This window comes from Excalfactoria chinensis, chromosome 15 (genome assembly GCF_039878825.1).
Source record: "Excalfactoria chinensis isolate bCotChi1 chromosome 15, bCotChi1.hap2, whole genome shotgun sequence".
Classification (NCBI taxonomy): Eukaryota; Metazoa; Chordata; class Aves; order Galliformes; family Phasianidae; genus Excalfactoria; species Excalfactoria chinensis.
This window is the reverse complement of record NC_092839.1, coordinates 9,689,051-9,704,921: the sequence shown is the minus strand read 5'-3', so window position 1 is coordinate 9,704,921 and position 15,871 is coordinate 9,689,051. Positions and strand designations below refer to the sequence as shown.

Below are 15,871 nucleotides of genomic sequence, written 5' to 3'. Positions count from 1 at the left end.
GGAGCCTGTCCTGGCCCTGCTGCCTTCCTCCTGCCTGTGTCTTTACCATGTGCAGCTCTTGCAGATGCACCTGCCCGGCTGCTGAAGGGCCAGGAATTGTTGGGGTATTTTTTTTCAGCTCTCAAGTAACTGAAGTGTCTTTGTGGAGTTTAACAGCCCTCTTTGCATATAAAATAGGTCTCCAGAGAGCAAATCTAGAGTGAAATGTTTCTCCTTGTGACTGACACCGAGCTCTTTCTGCTAGTGATGTTTAAAAGCTTGTTGGCTGTCGGCTGCATGGTCACCTGCTCCTACACCTTCGCTGTGCAGTGTGGTGGCACACGTGCCAGCTGACCCGGCTTCCACCCCTGAGCTCCGTCACCACATTTGCAGGGACCAAGCTAACAACGCTGGATTGTTGAGGGCTGTGGGAGCACAGCTTGCCATGGGGGCTGCTACCTCTCCAGATGGAAAGCATGTTTTGCTATCAGCCCCTAACTGGGGGCTGCCCAAATGATCCCTTCCACTAGCCTAGCTTAGAACAGGGGGAAATCCCAGCAGCAGGAGAGTCTCCTGTTGCAAATCCTTGTGCTGCTCCAAGGTGACTGGGGAGCACCGAGGGACCAGAGGATGCATGTGCTCTGATAGTGGGAAACGGGCTGAGACCTTCCTGTGTGAGGGGGCAGCTGCACTGGTGACTGCTTTGTTACACAGATAGGTGTTAGTCACTACCTGCAGCCAGCCCAGAGCTCCTACGGCTCCTTCAACCTGTTCCTCCCTGCAGGAAGGATGCTCTGGGGTGGGACTAGGGGCTCTGAACACCAGAGCTGCCCTCACTGTGTGTGTCACCCACAGTTTATGTCCTCCAGCCTGAGGGTTCCCTGCCTGGTGCCCCTGGAAGGAAGGCAGCTCACTCGCAGCACTTGCCTGGCTGGGGCCAGCCAACCCTATGGGGCTGGAAGCATCCATTTTGGGTGCCTGTTAGCAGCAATTACACAGCACAGTGATGATGGCTGGGCAAGGGGAGCTGTCACACAGGGGCACAGCATGGCCCCATGTGCCAGGACACCGTGTCCTTTTGCCTGCTCAGAGCTGGCCTCATGTCCTTGGCACTCAGGACATTACTGGCTGCCCTTCCCTTTCACTGCATGAAGGAGGGTTGTTGTCACAGCTCATCCTCATTGAGCTTTTCCTACTGTGGATGCCAATGGTGGCACAGGGACTCCAGGTGCTATGAAGTGTTGGTTTCAGCCTTGAGCATCTGTGCAAAGACAGACAACATTCTGGAGCTATTAAACTATCAGCCCTGTGGGGTATTTTCCTTGTTGGAGGTAGGCTGGGCTTTTGGGCTCTCTAAGTCTGTCTCTAGTGGATGTAACCCCCTCTAGCTGTGTGGGGGAGTCCTGCCCATCCAAACACGCTGCCAACAGCACGGCTGGGAACAAACACACACAGCTCACAGTTCAAATGGTGCGGCTTTTCAACCCCATCAAACAGCTTTATTCACACAAACGTCTCTTAATTTACAAAGCCTCTGCCACTCATACACATCAGGGCATCCACAGCGTTCAAAACTTAAATAGAACGTCTCATACCAACCCGAGTAAACCAAGTACAAAAAATACTCATATAAAGTTGTTCACACGTAGGTCCTAAATCACCAGCTTCTGTGCAAAGAAAAAATAAAAACCAACCAACAGAACAAAAAGGAAGTAATACAGATCCATTTACTAATACCATTAACTTTACTTTGGAGTCTGGGTTTAAGCCTTCTGCCCTCAATGGGGAGCAGGTGTCCCCATGTCCCACAGCTGGGACATGGCATTGTCATGCTGCAGCAGGGAGCAAGCAGCTCGCGTCCCTCCCGTGGCATTCAGCAGGCTTAAACCCAGCCTCGGTTCTGCATACAGAGGAGACATACGATGCACACAATGGAGGATTTCCACAATGATGGTAAATGCTTGTTTGAAATCTTATTGCTCCAGGAAGGCTCTGGGAGCCTCTGATATGTGAAGGAGCTGGGTCCTGAGGAGTAAAGGAAGACCGCAGGGGTAATTCTTATCTGTCACTAGCACCGTCGAGCCTCAAACACAGCAGCACGGGGGAGCTTACCTAACCCCTCTGCCCTCCTCTCCATAGACCCACGCTGCCTGCAGAGCCCAGCACACCCACATGGTGCTGACAGCCGGCCCTGCTGCAGGCTGGTGCAGATAATGTGTTTCCCAATCCTCCTGAGGCTTGGCTTGTTCCCCCCCCAACCACCCCCCCCCCCCCTCTTGTAAACAGCAGTCAGAAGTAAACAGTTTCATACAGTCACCCCCAGCGCTGGGCTCAGCCTGGACACACAAAGCCCAAAGGGCAGCAGGAGGGCATGTGGCCCCCACCCCTACAACAGCAACTCCCTCCATACCTGGATGCTTTGCTGCAGCCAGGAGATGGAGTTGCCCTGGCCCCAGCCTTGGAGTTGCTATCCTAAGCTTGAACGTTCCCAGCAATGCAGCCCAATGCCAAAAACTCCCTCTGCAGGGTTCAGTCTGCAGGAGATGCTCAACAGATGCAGGTGGGGAGAGACACCCGACTCTGCCACCTCGTTCCATAGAACAAGTTTGGTCTGGGCTAAAGCAATTGGAGAGGTGCTAGGAGCTGTAAACACAAGGCAGCTTCATCTACAGTCCAGGAAATCGAGCGCAAACAGCAGCAAAATCATCAGGGAGAAATGCTTTGAAAAGGGGCAAATTAACAGGGAAACATCCATGTTGACCAGAGTTTAGCAGCCTAGGGCTCGTCCTCGGAAGTGTTTGCTAACTGCTAAGTAAGGCACTACGGTCTAGCTTGCTAACATCAAGCTGCTTTACAAACACATCTGAAATGCAAAAGCTGAGGTGAAGACGTGTGGTTTGAGGATGGCCCAAACCTGCCATGGGCCAGGAAAGGGGGGGGGCTTCCCCAGTGCTCACCTGCCACCTCCATGCCCTGCATGCAGACCTCCTGCTGGGAAGCTCAATTCTCCCAGCAAGGGGCCCTTCCAGAAGCGTAACCCATGAGTGGGATGGGAGGGTACAGCCTTCTGCATGCACCAGTTCATGCCAGGGATGGGTTGGAACAGTCAATAAGCAACAAAAGCTCTATTGGGTGGAGGAATGGAATAGGGCACTAACACTGTACTGTGAACAAGAGATCAGTTCTCAGCTCACCGTGGCCCTTGGGGCAATACTGGGCATGAGTGGGGCCACCCAACCCTGCCCAGGAAAGGGGCAGTACCAACAGTTGGGGGGCAATAAGACCCCAGGAACCCACTTCTGCCTGAGCCCTGATGCTCTGGGGGCTGAGCAGTGGCAGTGATGCTGCTTCCCAGACTGTTGCTGACAGTGTCAGCTCAGCAGGGAGCATTGTAGCTTGTCCAGGCCCCAGAGGTTGGAAAAGAGGTGGTGCTGTAGTCTGCATTTACAGCGAGCAAAGTCTAAGGACAGGCAGCATAGCCCCAGAATGTTAAGTGTTGCTACAATATAGGCAAGGAGACTGAGTGTTAACTGATCGGCCTGAGGTTCCAGCCTCCTCACCTGAGCTGTACTGACTGCAACCAAGTGACCACAACCAGCCTTTTGCTTTACTGAGATAGTTTTCTAGCAGGAAGAAGTGTTTTACAGCAGGCCAGAATCCAGCCCGTGAGCCACTGAGGCCAAACCTCCTCTTCCCAAGCACCGCTCCTCACAACTGAAGTTTGGCATCAAATGGCTCAGAGTAGTGGATTGCTTTCTGTTTCTCTTGTATGCAGACAAAAATGTACCTACACACTCCCCATTAGCTCTGTGTCCCCAACAAACATCATTAGTGACACCCAGCTTAGGGAGACAAGGGTCTGCCCCTTGCGGGCAGTGCTGACTCCCCAGTGCCTTTCTAGCTTATGCTACTCTATACCTAACAACAGCAGTTTCTAGTCCAGGCAGCACACACCTATCCAGGAGCTGCCTGGCTGTGAAAACATTCTACTGCTTGCAACACACAGTCCATAAGACCCACCTCTAAAGCAATGCATTCCAACTGCAAACCCATTTCCTAGGTAGAAGCAATAGCTTTAAACCCCAACCTGTGCCCAGCTGGGCTCAGCAATCCTGTCTGGCAGCAGACCACAGCTGTCTATTAACTCCTATCAAGACCAACTGCAGAGCAGGGGGGACATGGGGAGGACTGGGCAGGGCAGCTCTGTGCTCTGGATCGCATTCAATAGTCTGGTGAGTGTGATAAGTGCCCAGCTTGCACCCCTGCAGCCCCCCTGTGCCCCCAGAACACCACTCACCAACAAAACAAAGACAACACCCAAACATTTCACATTGCCAGAGATCCTGAAGATTGAGGATCTTTTGTATTGTCACATTCTCTTATCTTCGCCGGCCCTCGTTGCACGTAATGGAGATGATGGGTCCCTGGTAAATAAACCTGTAGGGAAAAACAAGAAAGGAGAAACAGAGATCAGATGTGTGCATGGTTTTATCCCAGTTACTGCAGTGAGACCTCGCTCCCCTTAGCCTCCTTTAATTAATTAATTTAATTATGCTGCTTGTCGGATGTTAGTTCTCCAGTTAGGAGATGCTGTACACTGGGAGGAGATACAGTCAGTCGCTGAACTGGGAGCCAGGGAATTCTACTCATGTAGCTGGGAGATTTAGGTTCACTATTAGGAAGTTGTTCTTTATGATAGGGGCAGTGAAGCAGCACCACAGGCTGCCCAGAGATGAGGTGGGTGCCCCATCCCTGCAGGCATTCAGGGTCAGGCTGGGGGGGGCTCTGAGCACTGATGGAGCTGTGGGTGTCCCTGCGCACTGCACGGGGTTGGGCCTGATGGCCTTTAAGTGTCAGCTCCAACTCAAGCCATTCTACGATCCTTGTGGCTCCCTTCCAACTCAGAATATTCTGATTTCTTAAGCAAATTTTAACTAAAGGAACGGGCTGCAAAGTAAAGCCCCGGCACTGCCCGCGATGGCACCATCCTCAAGGACCCGCATGCAGCTGAGCACAGCGGAGAGACAGAACACACCGTGACTTTGGGGTCACACTGAACCTCTCGTCCTGTGCGTCAGCAGCAGCTCGGGCTCTTGAGTGCTCTGCAAGAGGCTGCTAAAAACCATTTGGATGCAACCAAGAGCAGTGCAGCACCCTGTGCAGCCCCTGAGGGTGCTCAGAGCCTGGGCTTCGGGGCAGGAAGGACAACTCTGCACGGCACTTAGGGAAGGCAGAGCTCAGCTCTGCACAGAAGCCTTTTTCTCTTGGCTAAACAACACACAACCCTTCGAACCAAGGGCAGTGCATTGCTTCACAACTATTTCCCCCACAATTAACAGCAGTTGAATTATCCCCCAAACTTCAGCTCTGAGCAAAGTCACATGGAGCAAACGGGGAATTTAGTTTCCCCTTCACAGTGTTGGAGGCACAGCCGTGTCCCCTCCAGCCCCACAGACAAATTGTGCCACAGCCACTACCCAGCAAACGACTCCAACCCTTAGTCCCAGGAAATCTCATTAAAGAAATCCATGCCTGCAGAATCCACGTTTAAAGGAAGAGGCCGAGGTCGCTTGCACTCAGCTGGGATCAGAAAGAAGCTGCTCTGTGTCTCATGGGAGGCACTGGGACACCAGGGCAGGGGCAAGGGAATGAAGAACTGTTTGGAAGGTTCCTCCTGCGGTGCAGCTCCATCAGCAAGTAGGGCAGTGCTGCTGCTACTCGTGCCTCCCTGGAGCAGGAGCAGTTCAAGGAAGATCCTGGTCTGACTGCTCCCAAGCTCACTGCACTGACGCACGTTGTTTCTGGGCTTGTTCAAGAGCTTTTAATACCCCCGCTGACGCCACTTCCAGTTTTAATCAGCTCAAATGTTCGCTCAGCATCAGCTGAACACGAACCAGCAGCCCACAGCCCTCACGCAGCGCTGATGAGGATGACGCTAACGTGCAGCTTAAGGCAGATGGAGATGAAAACATGGCCCCCAGGGTAGAAGAGGGTCTCACCAAGGCAGGAAGACATAACCTGGCAGCTCCTGGTGCTCACATCATCCAGCCCTCTGTGGGGATGCAGGGTCCAAGGGAGGGGGCTGAGAGCCCACTGTACCCCCATGTCCTTCTCAAACACATATGTGGGGCTCCTTGGCTGCTCCTTTCCATCCTACCCCAGAGCCTTCCCTAAAGGGATGTGGGGTTAACAACAGCAAAGCACTACCACACAATGCCAGAGGTGCAGTCATCCAGCCCTGCCCAGGGCTCTGCTCCTCTCCAGTTGGATGTGACACTGCCTGAAGGATGTCAGTGCCCTGCAGGGCGGCCCAGAGGTGCTGCAGCTGCTGCCATGGCCAAGAGGAACTGACCGTGCTGTTCTCACCCCATGGCTTGCTTTGTTCATGCCAGGACTGACAAACCATGCTGAACACACGTTCCTGTCATGCTGACAAAGCCCCTTCCAGCAGCATCAGGACACTTTTACTGACTCCTTAACAGACACAACCTACCCCAGCACAGCAGCCTTCTCGCTGGCAGCTCACAGCCAGACCCATTTCTGATGTGCGCTGATCCCTGCCCCCAAGAGGTGGATCCCTACAGGGCAGCTGTTTACTGACAGCGCTCAGGTGTCCATGCAGATGTGCTCATCACAGAGAGGTGCCACTGAGCTTGTTCAGTATCCGTCCTGCTGCACTGACACTGTGATTTTGCAGAGGCAAACAGAACAAGGCAAATGCCAGCAGTTACTTTCAGCTGACACCAGAATGTGTCAGAACGTGGGGCAAAGCAGGGCAGCTGAGGGCAGCACCTCTGCCCGGCCCAAATCACTTTGCATTCAGATTCCTGCCTTCTATCCTGAAAAGAATCACACCTATTTTGCTCACAGAGTATGATTTACAGAACGAGCTGCCTTCCACACTGAACAAAACTGCAGTTTGACACCTTACAGGAGTTATAAGTACACATTTTCTTACACATTAAATTGCGGTGGTGGGTGATGCTGCCTCTTGTTCCCTTCGTAATCCCCTTCGTTCTGTGGACAAGATTAGTGAGCAGCACACAGACTCTCATTGCACCACACAGCTCAACAGCTTCTTGGGTGTGCTGCATGGAGCCAGGTGCTGCACGATCTTTATGGGTCTCCTCCAATTCAAGACATTCTATGCACCTATGGTTCTGTGAGCTTTGCTAATGAGCTCCCAATGCATCCTGCACAAACAGTGCCTGGGAAGGTAGCTAAGAGAATGATGGACAAAGACAGTGACACCCACAAGGGGAAGAGGAGCGGAGGGCTCAGCACAATCCAACTGCTGACATATAAGGAAGGTTTTTGACCCTTTGCCCAAAAGGCACATCTGTGGGAACAGCAAACTCAAGCTTTGGAGAAACCTGAACTGCAAGAGATGGGGAAGCAACACTCAGAAAAGAGGAGGTTATCCCCAGGGAATGCTGCCCACCTCCACAGGACACGCTGCTGCCATGGGGTGCAGGCAGTGATAAGCTCATCTAACCCGAGGCTCAGCTGAAAGCAAGGCCAGAAGCACTGTGCTAGCTGGAAGCAGACTCCAAATCCCTCTGTTTTGCAGGATAACAGCATAAGAGGCACGGTGAGCAGCAGGTCTGTGCAGCACCCTCAGCAGGACTGAAGGCAGAGCTGCTGCGATGCAAAGCATGATCGGAAGAAGTGAAGAATGAGGGAAAATCTGATTTCCGGGATCAGGGTTACAGTTTTCCAGGTCATGATGTGGGCCAGGTCTGCACAGGGGCTGAGGCTGTTGGGAAGGATATCTCACTGCACAGCCCTGCACTGCACGCCAAGCCCAAACTAAGCAGGGAGAGGTTACTTCGGTTTCCCGGTCAACTTAAATTACCTGAGAGCAGAATTCAGGCCCTGCCCTAAATCCCATTTTAAGCTTCTCAAGCTTCCGCTTTAAGCTTTGCATTAAATGAAAGCCCCACCGTAGCCCAGAGGTAGGCTGGTTAGAGCATCCGCATACACAACGCATTAAGAAGCCCTATAGGAAAGCACACCGACCATTCCACTGCCCTACAAAAGCACAGCAGGGGAATGCTCCCACTGCACAGTGCATGGCTGTGGGATTGCAGGGAGCACATGGCTGGTGCCAGGCTCCTATCTGGGCCACGCTGCCTTATGTAAGCACAGCATCTCCACTGCAGCTGCGTCACCCCCAGACAATCAGTGGCAGCTCATGGAGGAGGGATAGAGGGGGGGGGGACGACACTCAGAAGGCAGCTGAGTTTTATGCAAACAGCCCCAGGGTAGGACTGTCCCCTCCATGTTTGTTATCCCTGCATGTACCATTCTGCAGATATGCGCAGGATGAATTTTCCCCAGAGGGCACGGGCTGGTTGCATAACACAGCAGCATCATGTCAGCAGGAGAGTGATCCCAGATGGCAGCAACAAAGCCTGACCCCCACTGCACAGCCACAGCTCAGAGCAGGCACATCCCTGCCCTGCTAAAAGCCTCCTCCCTTACCCCAGGGTGCAAGGCGGGGTGCCCTGCTCTGCACCCAGGACTTCTGCATGCCTGAAGCACTCGCATTCCTACAGGTCACAGCCTTGCTCTAATCCCCACCCCATGTTCGCACCAGGACCAGCACCAAACCCCAGCTCCTGGCAGACTCCATCACATCACATCAATCACTTGCAGTGGAAATTTTGAGGGAGTTAGTGCACTGTGTGCTAGGAGAGCAAAGGAGGTGGTTCATGGACCAATCTGGATAAACCAGCTGGGATGACACCACACCTACCCAAGGGGCTTTCCATTTCTGTATCCCTGTTTCTCTGGGGTTCATTTTGAGGGATGCATCAAACACTTCCTACAGAATATAAGGGTGCCAGGAACTGGATAAGCCTCAGAAGCCCATCCCCTAAAGGCACATCCCTCTTGTATCTGTGGTTCACTTTGATCCAGAAGGATCTGTTTGGGTTTCTGGTGATTAAGGACCAGGAAGCAGCACTGTCCAGCTCTGAAGCAGCCTGTGAAATACCAGGGCTGGAAAGATATCTGCCTCACCCTGTAATCTGTCATTTTTCAGTTTCATTGAAGTGTTTGGCCTGGAGAGTCCCATAGTAACAGCTCTTGTTTACAGACAGCTTTACCAATGAGCACTACTGCTCATTCCCTTGATGTCACTGCTGAGTGACACAGCCAGCTATCCCACTTCCGTGGGTGTCCTTCCAGACCTCCACTAAGGACCAGGATGCAGCAGAAGCCAAATTCAGGACTATTCAGGCCCTGAGCCTGGGGAAGAAGAGAGGGACTCTACATGAACCGAGCTCCATCTGAGCACAGATGTTCTGTAAGCTTCCTTCCTGAGCAGACTCAGGTCTCAGCTCAGATGTTAAACACCAAAGCATCCCACTGGTTTATGCAACTGTGCTTGGCACTGCAGTCCTGCCTTCAGCAAGGAAATGAAATGAGATGGATGCACATACTTTGCAAGTGAAAGCAAGGAAAACAGCCTCATCTGTGCCAGAACCCACCTGCCGTCAGCTCAATGCCTCCCCAGCAGGCCAGCCATGACCCTAATACCAGTGGGAAAGGAGCACCATGTTTGAGAGATAGGAGCTCTCATAGCTTTGCTGAAATCACAGCACATGGACACAGGAAGGGGCAGCTCCTTCCCTGCCTCTGGAAGGGACCAACACACCCAAAGCTGATGTCAGGATGTTCAACGTGCCTCCCCAGCCCAGGCCCACAGAGCAGAGCTCTGGGCAGCACCAGGACGTGCAGCTGCTCATCTGCTCTTCACCTCTGCTGTATTGCTGCAACAGAATAGGTGGGAAAAAAACCACCACTCCAACAGAGTTCTGATGAGTCACTATAGAAATAGCTCTGGGAACATAAAGGACTCCATTGTGTCACTACAAAGTGCATTAACAGGCTGGACAGCAGACAGAATAATATAAAAACCACGGATCACTTACCCAGCTGCAAAGCACAGCAGTGCCCTGCCCTGAATTTAAGCAGCACATGTAACCTGGTCCATTCTGGTTTCGAGCTCAAAGGCATCAGGTCGATCCTGCGGGTTAGCAGCCAACATGTCTTTCAGGAGCTGCTTGATCCCCTCAGACATGGAAGTCCTGCGTTTCTGAGGGATGTGCAGCTCCATCTTTGGGTTTTCTAGCAGCGCTTCCCCAACAGGCACAATCTCAGTCCCTTGCTTAATGTAGGTCCCCAGCAGCTCCCTCTTGGTCTCAGCATCAATGAAGGTGAGCCTCTCAATCATGGCCCAGATGATGATACCGAGGGCGAAGATGTCAGCCTTGGCAGTGTAGTGCCCCTCCCAGACCTCAGGGGCCATATAGAAGTCAGAGCCGCAAGCTGAAGACAGCCAATACTTGTTCACATTCACGTTCCTGTTCTCGTGGCCACCCTTTTTTCCTCGAGCCGTCAGACCAGCACAGACTTTGCTGAGCCCAAAGTCAGCCACCTTGAGAACCGGGGTGCCGGACTTCTCGGTGATCAGGATGTTGTCTGGCTTCAGGTCCCGATGGACGATGTGGTTCTTGTGCAGGAAGGCGATGGCGCTGGTGAGCTGCAGCATGAAGCTCCTGTTGGTCGCAGGGTCGGGCCGTCGTGACAGCACGTACTGGTTGAGGTCCCCCCCCTCACAGAACTCCATGACGAACCAGAGGTAGCAGGGCTCCTCCGCATAGCCCAGGATCCTCTCACCTTACCAAAATGGAGCAAAAAAAAACCAGAGTGAGTTCTGACAGGCACATTGGAAGGTGTCCACACTAACTCAGAACAAGGGAACGACACGAGGCTGATGGATGCAGACAGTAAAAGTTTGAGGAACTGGGTGCACTGGGACAGGTTGCCCAGGGAAGCAGGGGAGTCACCCACACACCTATAACACTGCCAGGGCCAGAGTCCTGCAGCACACCAGCTGCTCTCAGGCCAGCTGCGTGCTGTTTAAGCACTGTGTTTGTGCTAAGAGAGCTCTGCCACTTTCCTACAGCTCTACTGAAGCACCAACAGGTCTTCAGAGAGAACAAACTGGAAGCTCAAGTAGTCAGCTATGTTTAGGTGCAACCTCAGCCATGCTGATGGATCCAGCTGCCTCTACCACAGTCAGCAAAGCACAGGCAAGTCCGAGCGTTTGGACACCACTTGAAGAACTCCACCTACTTTACCAAGGTTGTTTTCATTTAGCAAAGGCCTGCAGACCATCTGGTTAAAGCAAACTCCCAGCAGCAGGTAGAGCCAAGCACTACCAGCAGCACCGAGCCCCAGGCTCTCTGGCATCCACAGTGGTCAGCGATTGGTGTGGGTGGGAATACTGGTTATTTGCACAAACAGTCTGTATCCATGGCTACTGCTATGGAAATGAAATCCTGCACAACACAAGGGTTTGGCTGCACCTCCCTGCCCTCAGCAGAGCATGAGAAGTAGGGCTGGGGTGTGTGTGTGTGGGGGGGGTCAACATCTCCCACCTGGGGTCTGCAAAACGCTGAGCCCAGCACAAAGGGTCAGGGAGCTCCTGTCAGCCAGCAGCACGAGGAACCACAGCAGTGCCATGTGCACAGAGCTGGGAGCATCACACCATAGCATGCAGGTGGGACCAGACTGCATTTCCCAGCAGTCCCATCCCAGGGGGGGAAGCAGCAAAGACCCGCTGGCTCTGACACGCTGAGGTTTGGGCTCAGCATAACAAAGGCTCAGATTAAAGACAAGGCCCCACATGTCTGCAGGCACAGGGAGGACACAGCTGACCCAGCAGTAGCCGTGAGCACCGTGCACTTCACTTTGGGTGGGGTTCTGCTGGGAGACGTCAAAGCCAAGAGTAATATTTCCTCATTTTCTTTCTATAATGTGAAAGCGTTTGGGTTGTTAAATCACCTTCCTGCCTTCAAAACAAACAGCTCCAAACATAACGAGCTGGCAAGCCACTTAAAGATGAACTTAGCAAGACAAGCTGCAAAGAGCTGCAGGAACACAGACAAGAGCCCAGAGCTCCAACACCAAGCGTGCATCCCTCCAGCCCCACAGCCACCCCCCTGCAGCCTGTCCTGGGAACTCATTAGCAGCTTGTTAATTTGCTTTGCATCAGTGAGAACAACTTAATGCCAGAAGAACCAGCCTCCCACTCCTCAGTGCTGCATGGAACCCCCTGTGCAAAGATGCTGTGCTGGAGAGAAGGGAGCCAGCAGTACGAAGCCAGGGACCTGGACCCATGGGCAATGTGCCATGGAGCACAGCCCCAGCTCTGCGCACTGAACAAAGCAGCCTCTGCCCATCACTGCTGTGGGTCAGGTGCAGCTAACAGCACACGCAGTCACACACGAGACCCAGAGGTGTGCACGCATCGTGGCACTGAGAGCACATTGCTCAGCTCCACACCTCTCCTGGAGGCTCAGCGCCACGCTGCCTTTTTGCATCCTGCCCCAAATGAGACGTGGCGCAATCAATTAAACACGATGGAGATGATGGCTGAGCGCTGTAGCTGCGACCTGGCATAGCCTGCTATCCCAACAGTTATGCTCCTGATGCAGAAAGAGCCTCAGATTAATCCCCCCCCCTCCTCACCCTGAGCCGGGCGCCTTGGCACAGCATCTGTGCAGCCTGTAAATAGCCGCGCTGCGGTCGTGCAGAATGGCACGGCTGCCCGGCCACGTGCCCACTGCTGCCTCAGCCAGGAGTGCTGCGGGCAGGAAGGGAACGTAGGCAGCTCAGGGGCTCTCCTGGCTCTGCTGCACACAATGTTTATCAGTACGGTATCAAACCCAAAGGTGGGGAAGGTGGTGAGCACAGCTTCTGTCCCTGCCTGGGACCAGCAGATAACACAGCTCAGAGGGAGAAGCTGAATAGTGACCAGTGCAGGCAAAGCTCTCCCAGCAGCAGGGAGGAGATTGTGCAAGGAACAGAAGGGCACCTGCCTGCAGATGGGTGGGGAGCACCCACAGCTCCCCCAGAAGCCTTCTCTGAGGGATGCTGCCTGTCAGCATGGCTAAGCAGGGGGCAAGAGACCCCAAGCACAGCGAGCTCTCCGTGTGGTGGGCAGGCAGCCACCCCACAGGGGTGCACAAAGAATAGGATAGAGCCCTTCTTGGGGACGCTGCCTTGGATGTGTGCGTGAGGAGTGAAAAGAAGCCAGGATCAGGGCCATGTGGGGACACACAGAGGTCCAGACATGTTCCCAAGGGTCTGGGAGCTGTGGATGTGCTCACAGGGCAGCTCTGCAGCCTTCCACAACATCCACAGCAGGGAACACCAAGCCAAGGGGCACAGGCATCTGGAGAGATACTGGGGGCACCCAGGAGATGGGGCTCCAGTATTTTTCCACTTCTTCACTGCACGTTGGCAGAGCTGGGCCTGACAGCAGCCAAAGGAGCAGAGGGAGGGAGCACTTTGGAGATGTCACCATCACAGTCATTGGTGGTGGCAGGAGGTGACCCCAACAGCCGCGTGATGCTGCCAAAGGGGACCCCAAGGGGAAGGTGGCTGCCATCCCTGTAGGGCAGAGTGGTGGAGAAATAGGGATGGTAGAGTACAGAGAACAGCCCCAAAACTGTCAGAGCCCGGGGGAACACAGAGGGCACCACAGAAGTGGGGTCACAGCCTCGGGGTGCTCAGAGATGGGGCTGTGCAGGGGAAGGACTGAGGGCTGTGGCACCGGGCAGAGCAGCAGAAATGGGGTATGGATGGAGACACAGGGTGATGTGCCTGAGCCTGGAGGTGACAACTGGATCACAAGGTTGGAGGGATACAGAGGGGAAAAGCAGAAGGAGGGGGGTGGGGAAACACAGCACAGTGTGGGCAATGCTGGGCTGCGTGGGGGAAAAGGTTGTAGAATAAAAGGGATAGAGGAGAGTTAAGTAAGATGGGGGCAGCCTGAGGAAAGGGTGGGGGGGAGGGAAGGGTTCCCTGAGGGCAGAGGATGCCAAGGAGGAATTTAAGCAATGTGGTGACAAAGAGGGGGAAAAAGGGGCACACTGGGAGCACCCATATGGGGATCTGCAGAGCTGGAAGGCCAGGGGAGGACACCGGGGGAGCAAAAGTGGGCACCCAGCGGCTCATAGGAGCTGAGATAAGAAGGAGCCCTTAAGATAAAGGATACAGGGACGGACACGGAGATGGGGAACCCAGGGCAGGAGGGAGCCGGGGGTTGTGGGCAGAGGCCGGTGCGGGGCGGTACCTTTGAGGGAGGTCTCCACCAGCCGCAGGTAGAGCTGGCTGCGCTTGTTGCCGTGGCTCATGCGCTGCCCCAGGCCGTGCCGCTGCAGCACGCACTCCTCGAAGCGCACCACGTTGGGGTGCTGCCGCCTCAGGCTGGTCAGCGCCCAGAACTCGGCCAGCGCCAGCTCCACGTTCTCGGGGGCGTCGCAACGGATCCTCTTCACCGCCAACCGAGCGCCGCTGCGGCTGGACACCGCCTCGTACACCACGCCGTACGCCCCGCGCCCGATCTCGGCCAACAGGCGGTACCGAGGGGCCCCCGCGCCGCTACCGCCCGGCCCCACCACCACCGCCGCAGCCGCCTCCTCCTCCTCCTCCTCCGCTACCACCACCGCCGCCGCCATGGGGCCGCGCCGCTCAGCCCGCCGCCGCCGCGCCGCCCTTTGTGTCCCTCTGCGGCCGCCGTCCGCCGTTTCCATGGCAGCGCCGCGGGGGGAGCCCCGCTCGCGGCCCCCCCCCGCCCGCCTGGCCCCGCGGAGCGCCGCGCCGGGCAGCGCCGAGCGGGCGAGGGGGCGCGGGACGGCACGGCGGAGGGCGGAAAAGCGCGCCCTGCCGGCCCCTTTAAGCGCTCGGCCAATCGCGGCGCGCCGGGCCGTACCACTGCCACGTCGGGGGGGGAGCGCGGCGCGGCGCGGGGCCATGCGCATCTTACGGGGGGGAACGGCGGGGGAGAGCCGGCGCCGTTGGGCTGGAGGGGTTGGCGAGGCTGAGGGTGCCGCCCGCGGGGCTCCTCGGCGCGGAGGGCGATGAGCGCCGTGCGGGCCCGGCCGGCCGCTCCCCGGCGGGATGGTGCGCGCCGCGCGGCTGTAAACACTGCGGCCGTGGGGAGCGCTCCGCCCCGCGGGGCCGGTTTGTGGCGTTATGTAACGGGGGCTGCGCGGGGTTCGGGTCGGCCCAGCCCCGCCTTGTCCGCAGGTGCCGCATCGCTGCGTTCTGGAACGGCGGCGCGGATGGTGACACTGCCCCCACCACCCCCGGGCTGTCTGTGGCAGCGCCGCTCATCCCAGCAGGACTTGCTCATAACGCCCGACCCGACCTTCCCCGTGGTGCCGTGGGGAGCAGCAGCCGCCCGCCCCGCTCCCAGCTCCGTTCAGGAAGCGGGCAGCTCTCCCTGAGCCGTCTCTGCTTCACACCGCATCCCCCCGCCCCAATACGGGACACTGGGGAGGTTGCGGATCCTGCGGTGGCTCCGCGGGCTGCACGCACCCAGCGTGGGCAGCTCCAACGCGTGTTTCGAGCTCCGTTCCAAGTGGAAGCCCCTTCACCCTGCAGGCGATGCAGGGCTGCCCCTCCTGCTCCAGCGTGCAGACAGCGGCAGCTCCGCGTGAGGCTGCTCCGAACGCCGCTCACTGCCGCCCTCCGTCCGCAGCCACAATCCCTGCGGCTGCCATCGCCCCTTTTCCCTCTCCGTATCCTCCCCACCTTGCACCGCTGCGGGGCCGGGCCAGGAGCGGCCCCCGGGTACAGCCCCGTGCCGCTGACGCTGTTTGCCGCTGCCTCCCACCCGCTGTAACACGCACTTTTCGTCCCCCCCCTCCCCCCCTCCTTCCTCTCCGAAGCCTCTTAGAACTGATGCACTTAAAGCAAACTTAACTTTTCTATTAACCGCGCATTTCTCTCACCCAGGTGCTTAATTACCATTGTCCCAGGGAAATGTCAGCGTGACTCACAGGCAGTTTCCCATTAGGAAGAGACGGAT

General features: G+C 55.8%; 1 protein-coding gene across 1 annotated transcript; it reads right to left on the bottom strand.

Annotated features, from left to right (window-relative positions):
• Positions 1 to 1,474: 1,474 nt before the first annotated feature.
• STK35 (serine/threonine kinase 35) lies at positions 1,475 to 15,608 on the bottom strand. Its single transcript, XM_072350568.1, has 3 exons — positions 14,132 to 15,608; positions 9,918 to 10,665; positions 1,475 to 4,416 (listed from the first exon to the last, which is right to left on the bottom strand). Exons 1-2 carry the CDS (start codon positions 14,817 to 14,819, stop codon positions 9,953 to 9,955), a joined length of 1,401 nt encoding a protein of 466 aa, XP_072206669.1. The 5' UTR covers positions 14,820 to 15,608; the 3' UTR covers positions 1,475 to 4,416; positions 9,918 to 9,952.
• Between the last annotated feature and the right edge of the window lie 263 nt (positions 15,609 to 15,871).

Coding starts and splice junctions, on each gene's coding strand:
- STK35 (XM_072350568.1), bottom strand. CDS start 14,819: ATGCGCATGGCCCCGCGCCGCGCCGCGCTCCCCCCCCGACGTGGCAGT. Junction 10,666..14,131: donor GGTGGAGACCTCCCTCAAAG/GTACCGCCCCGC, acceptor CATTTTGGTAAG/GTGAGAGGATCCTGGGCTAT.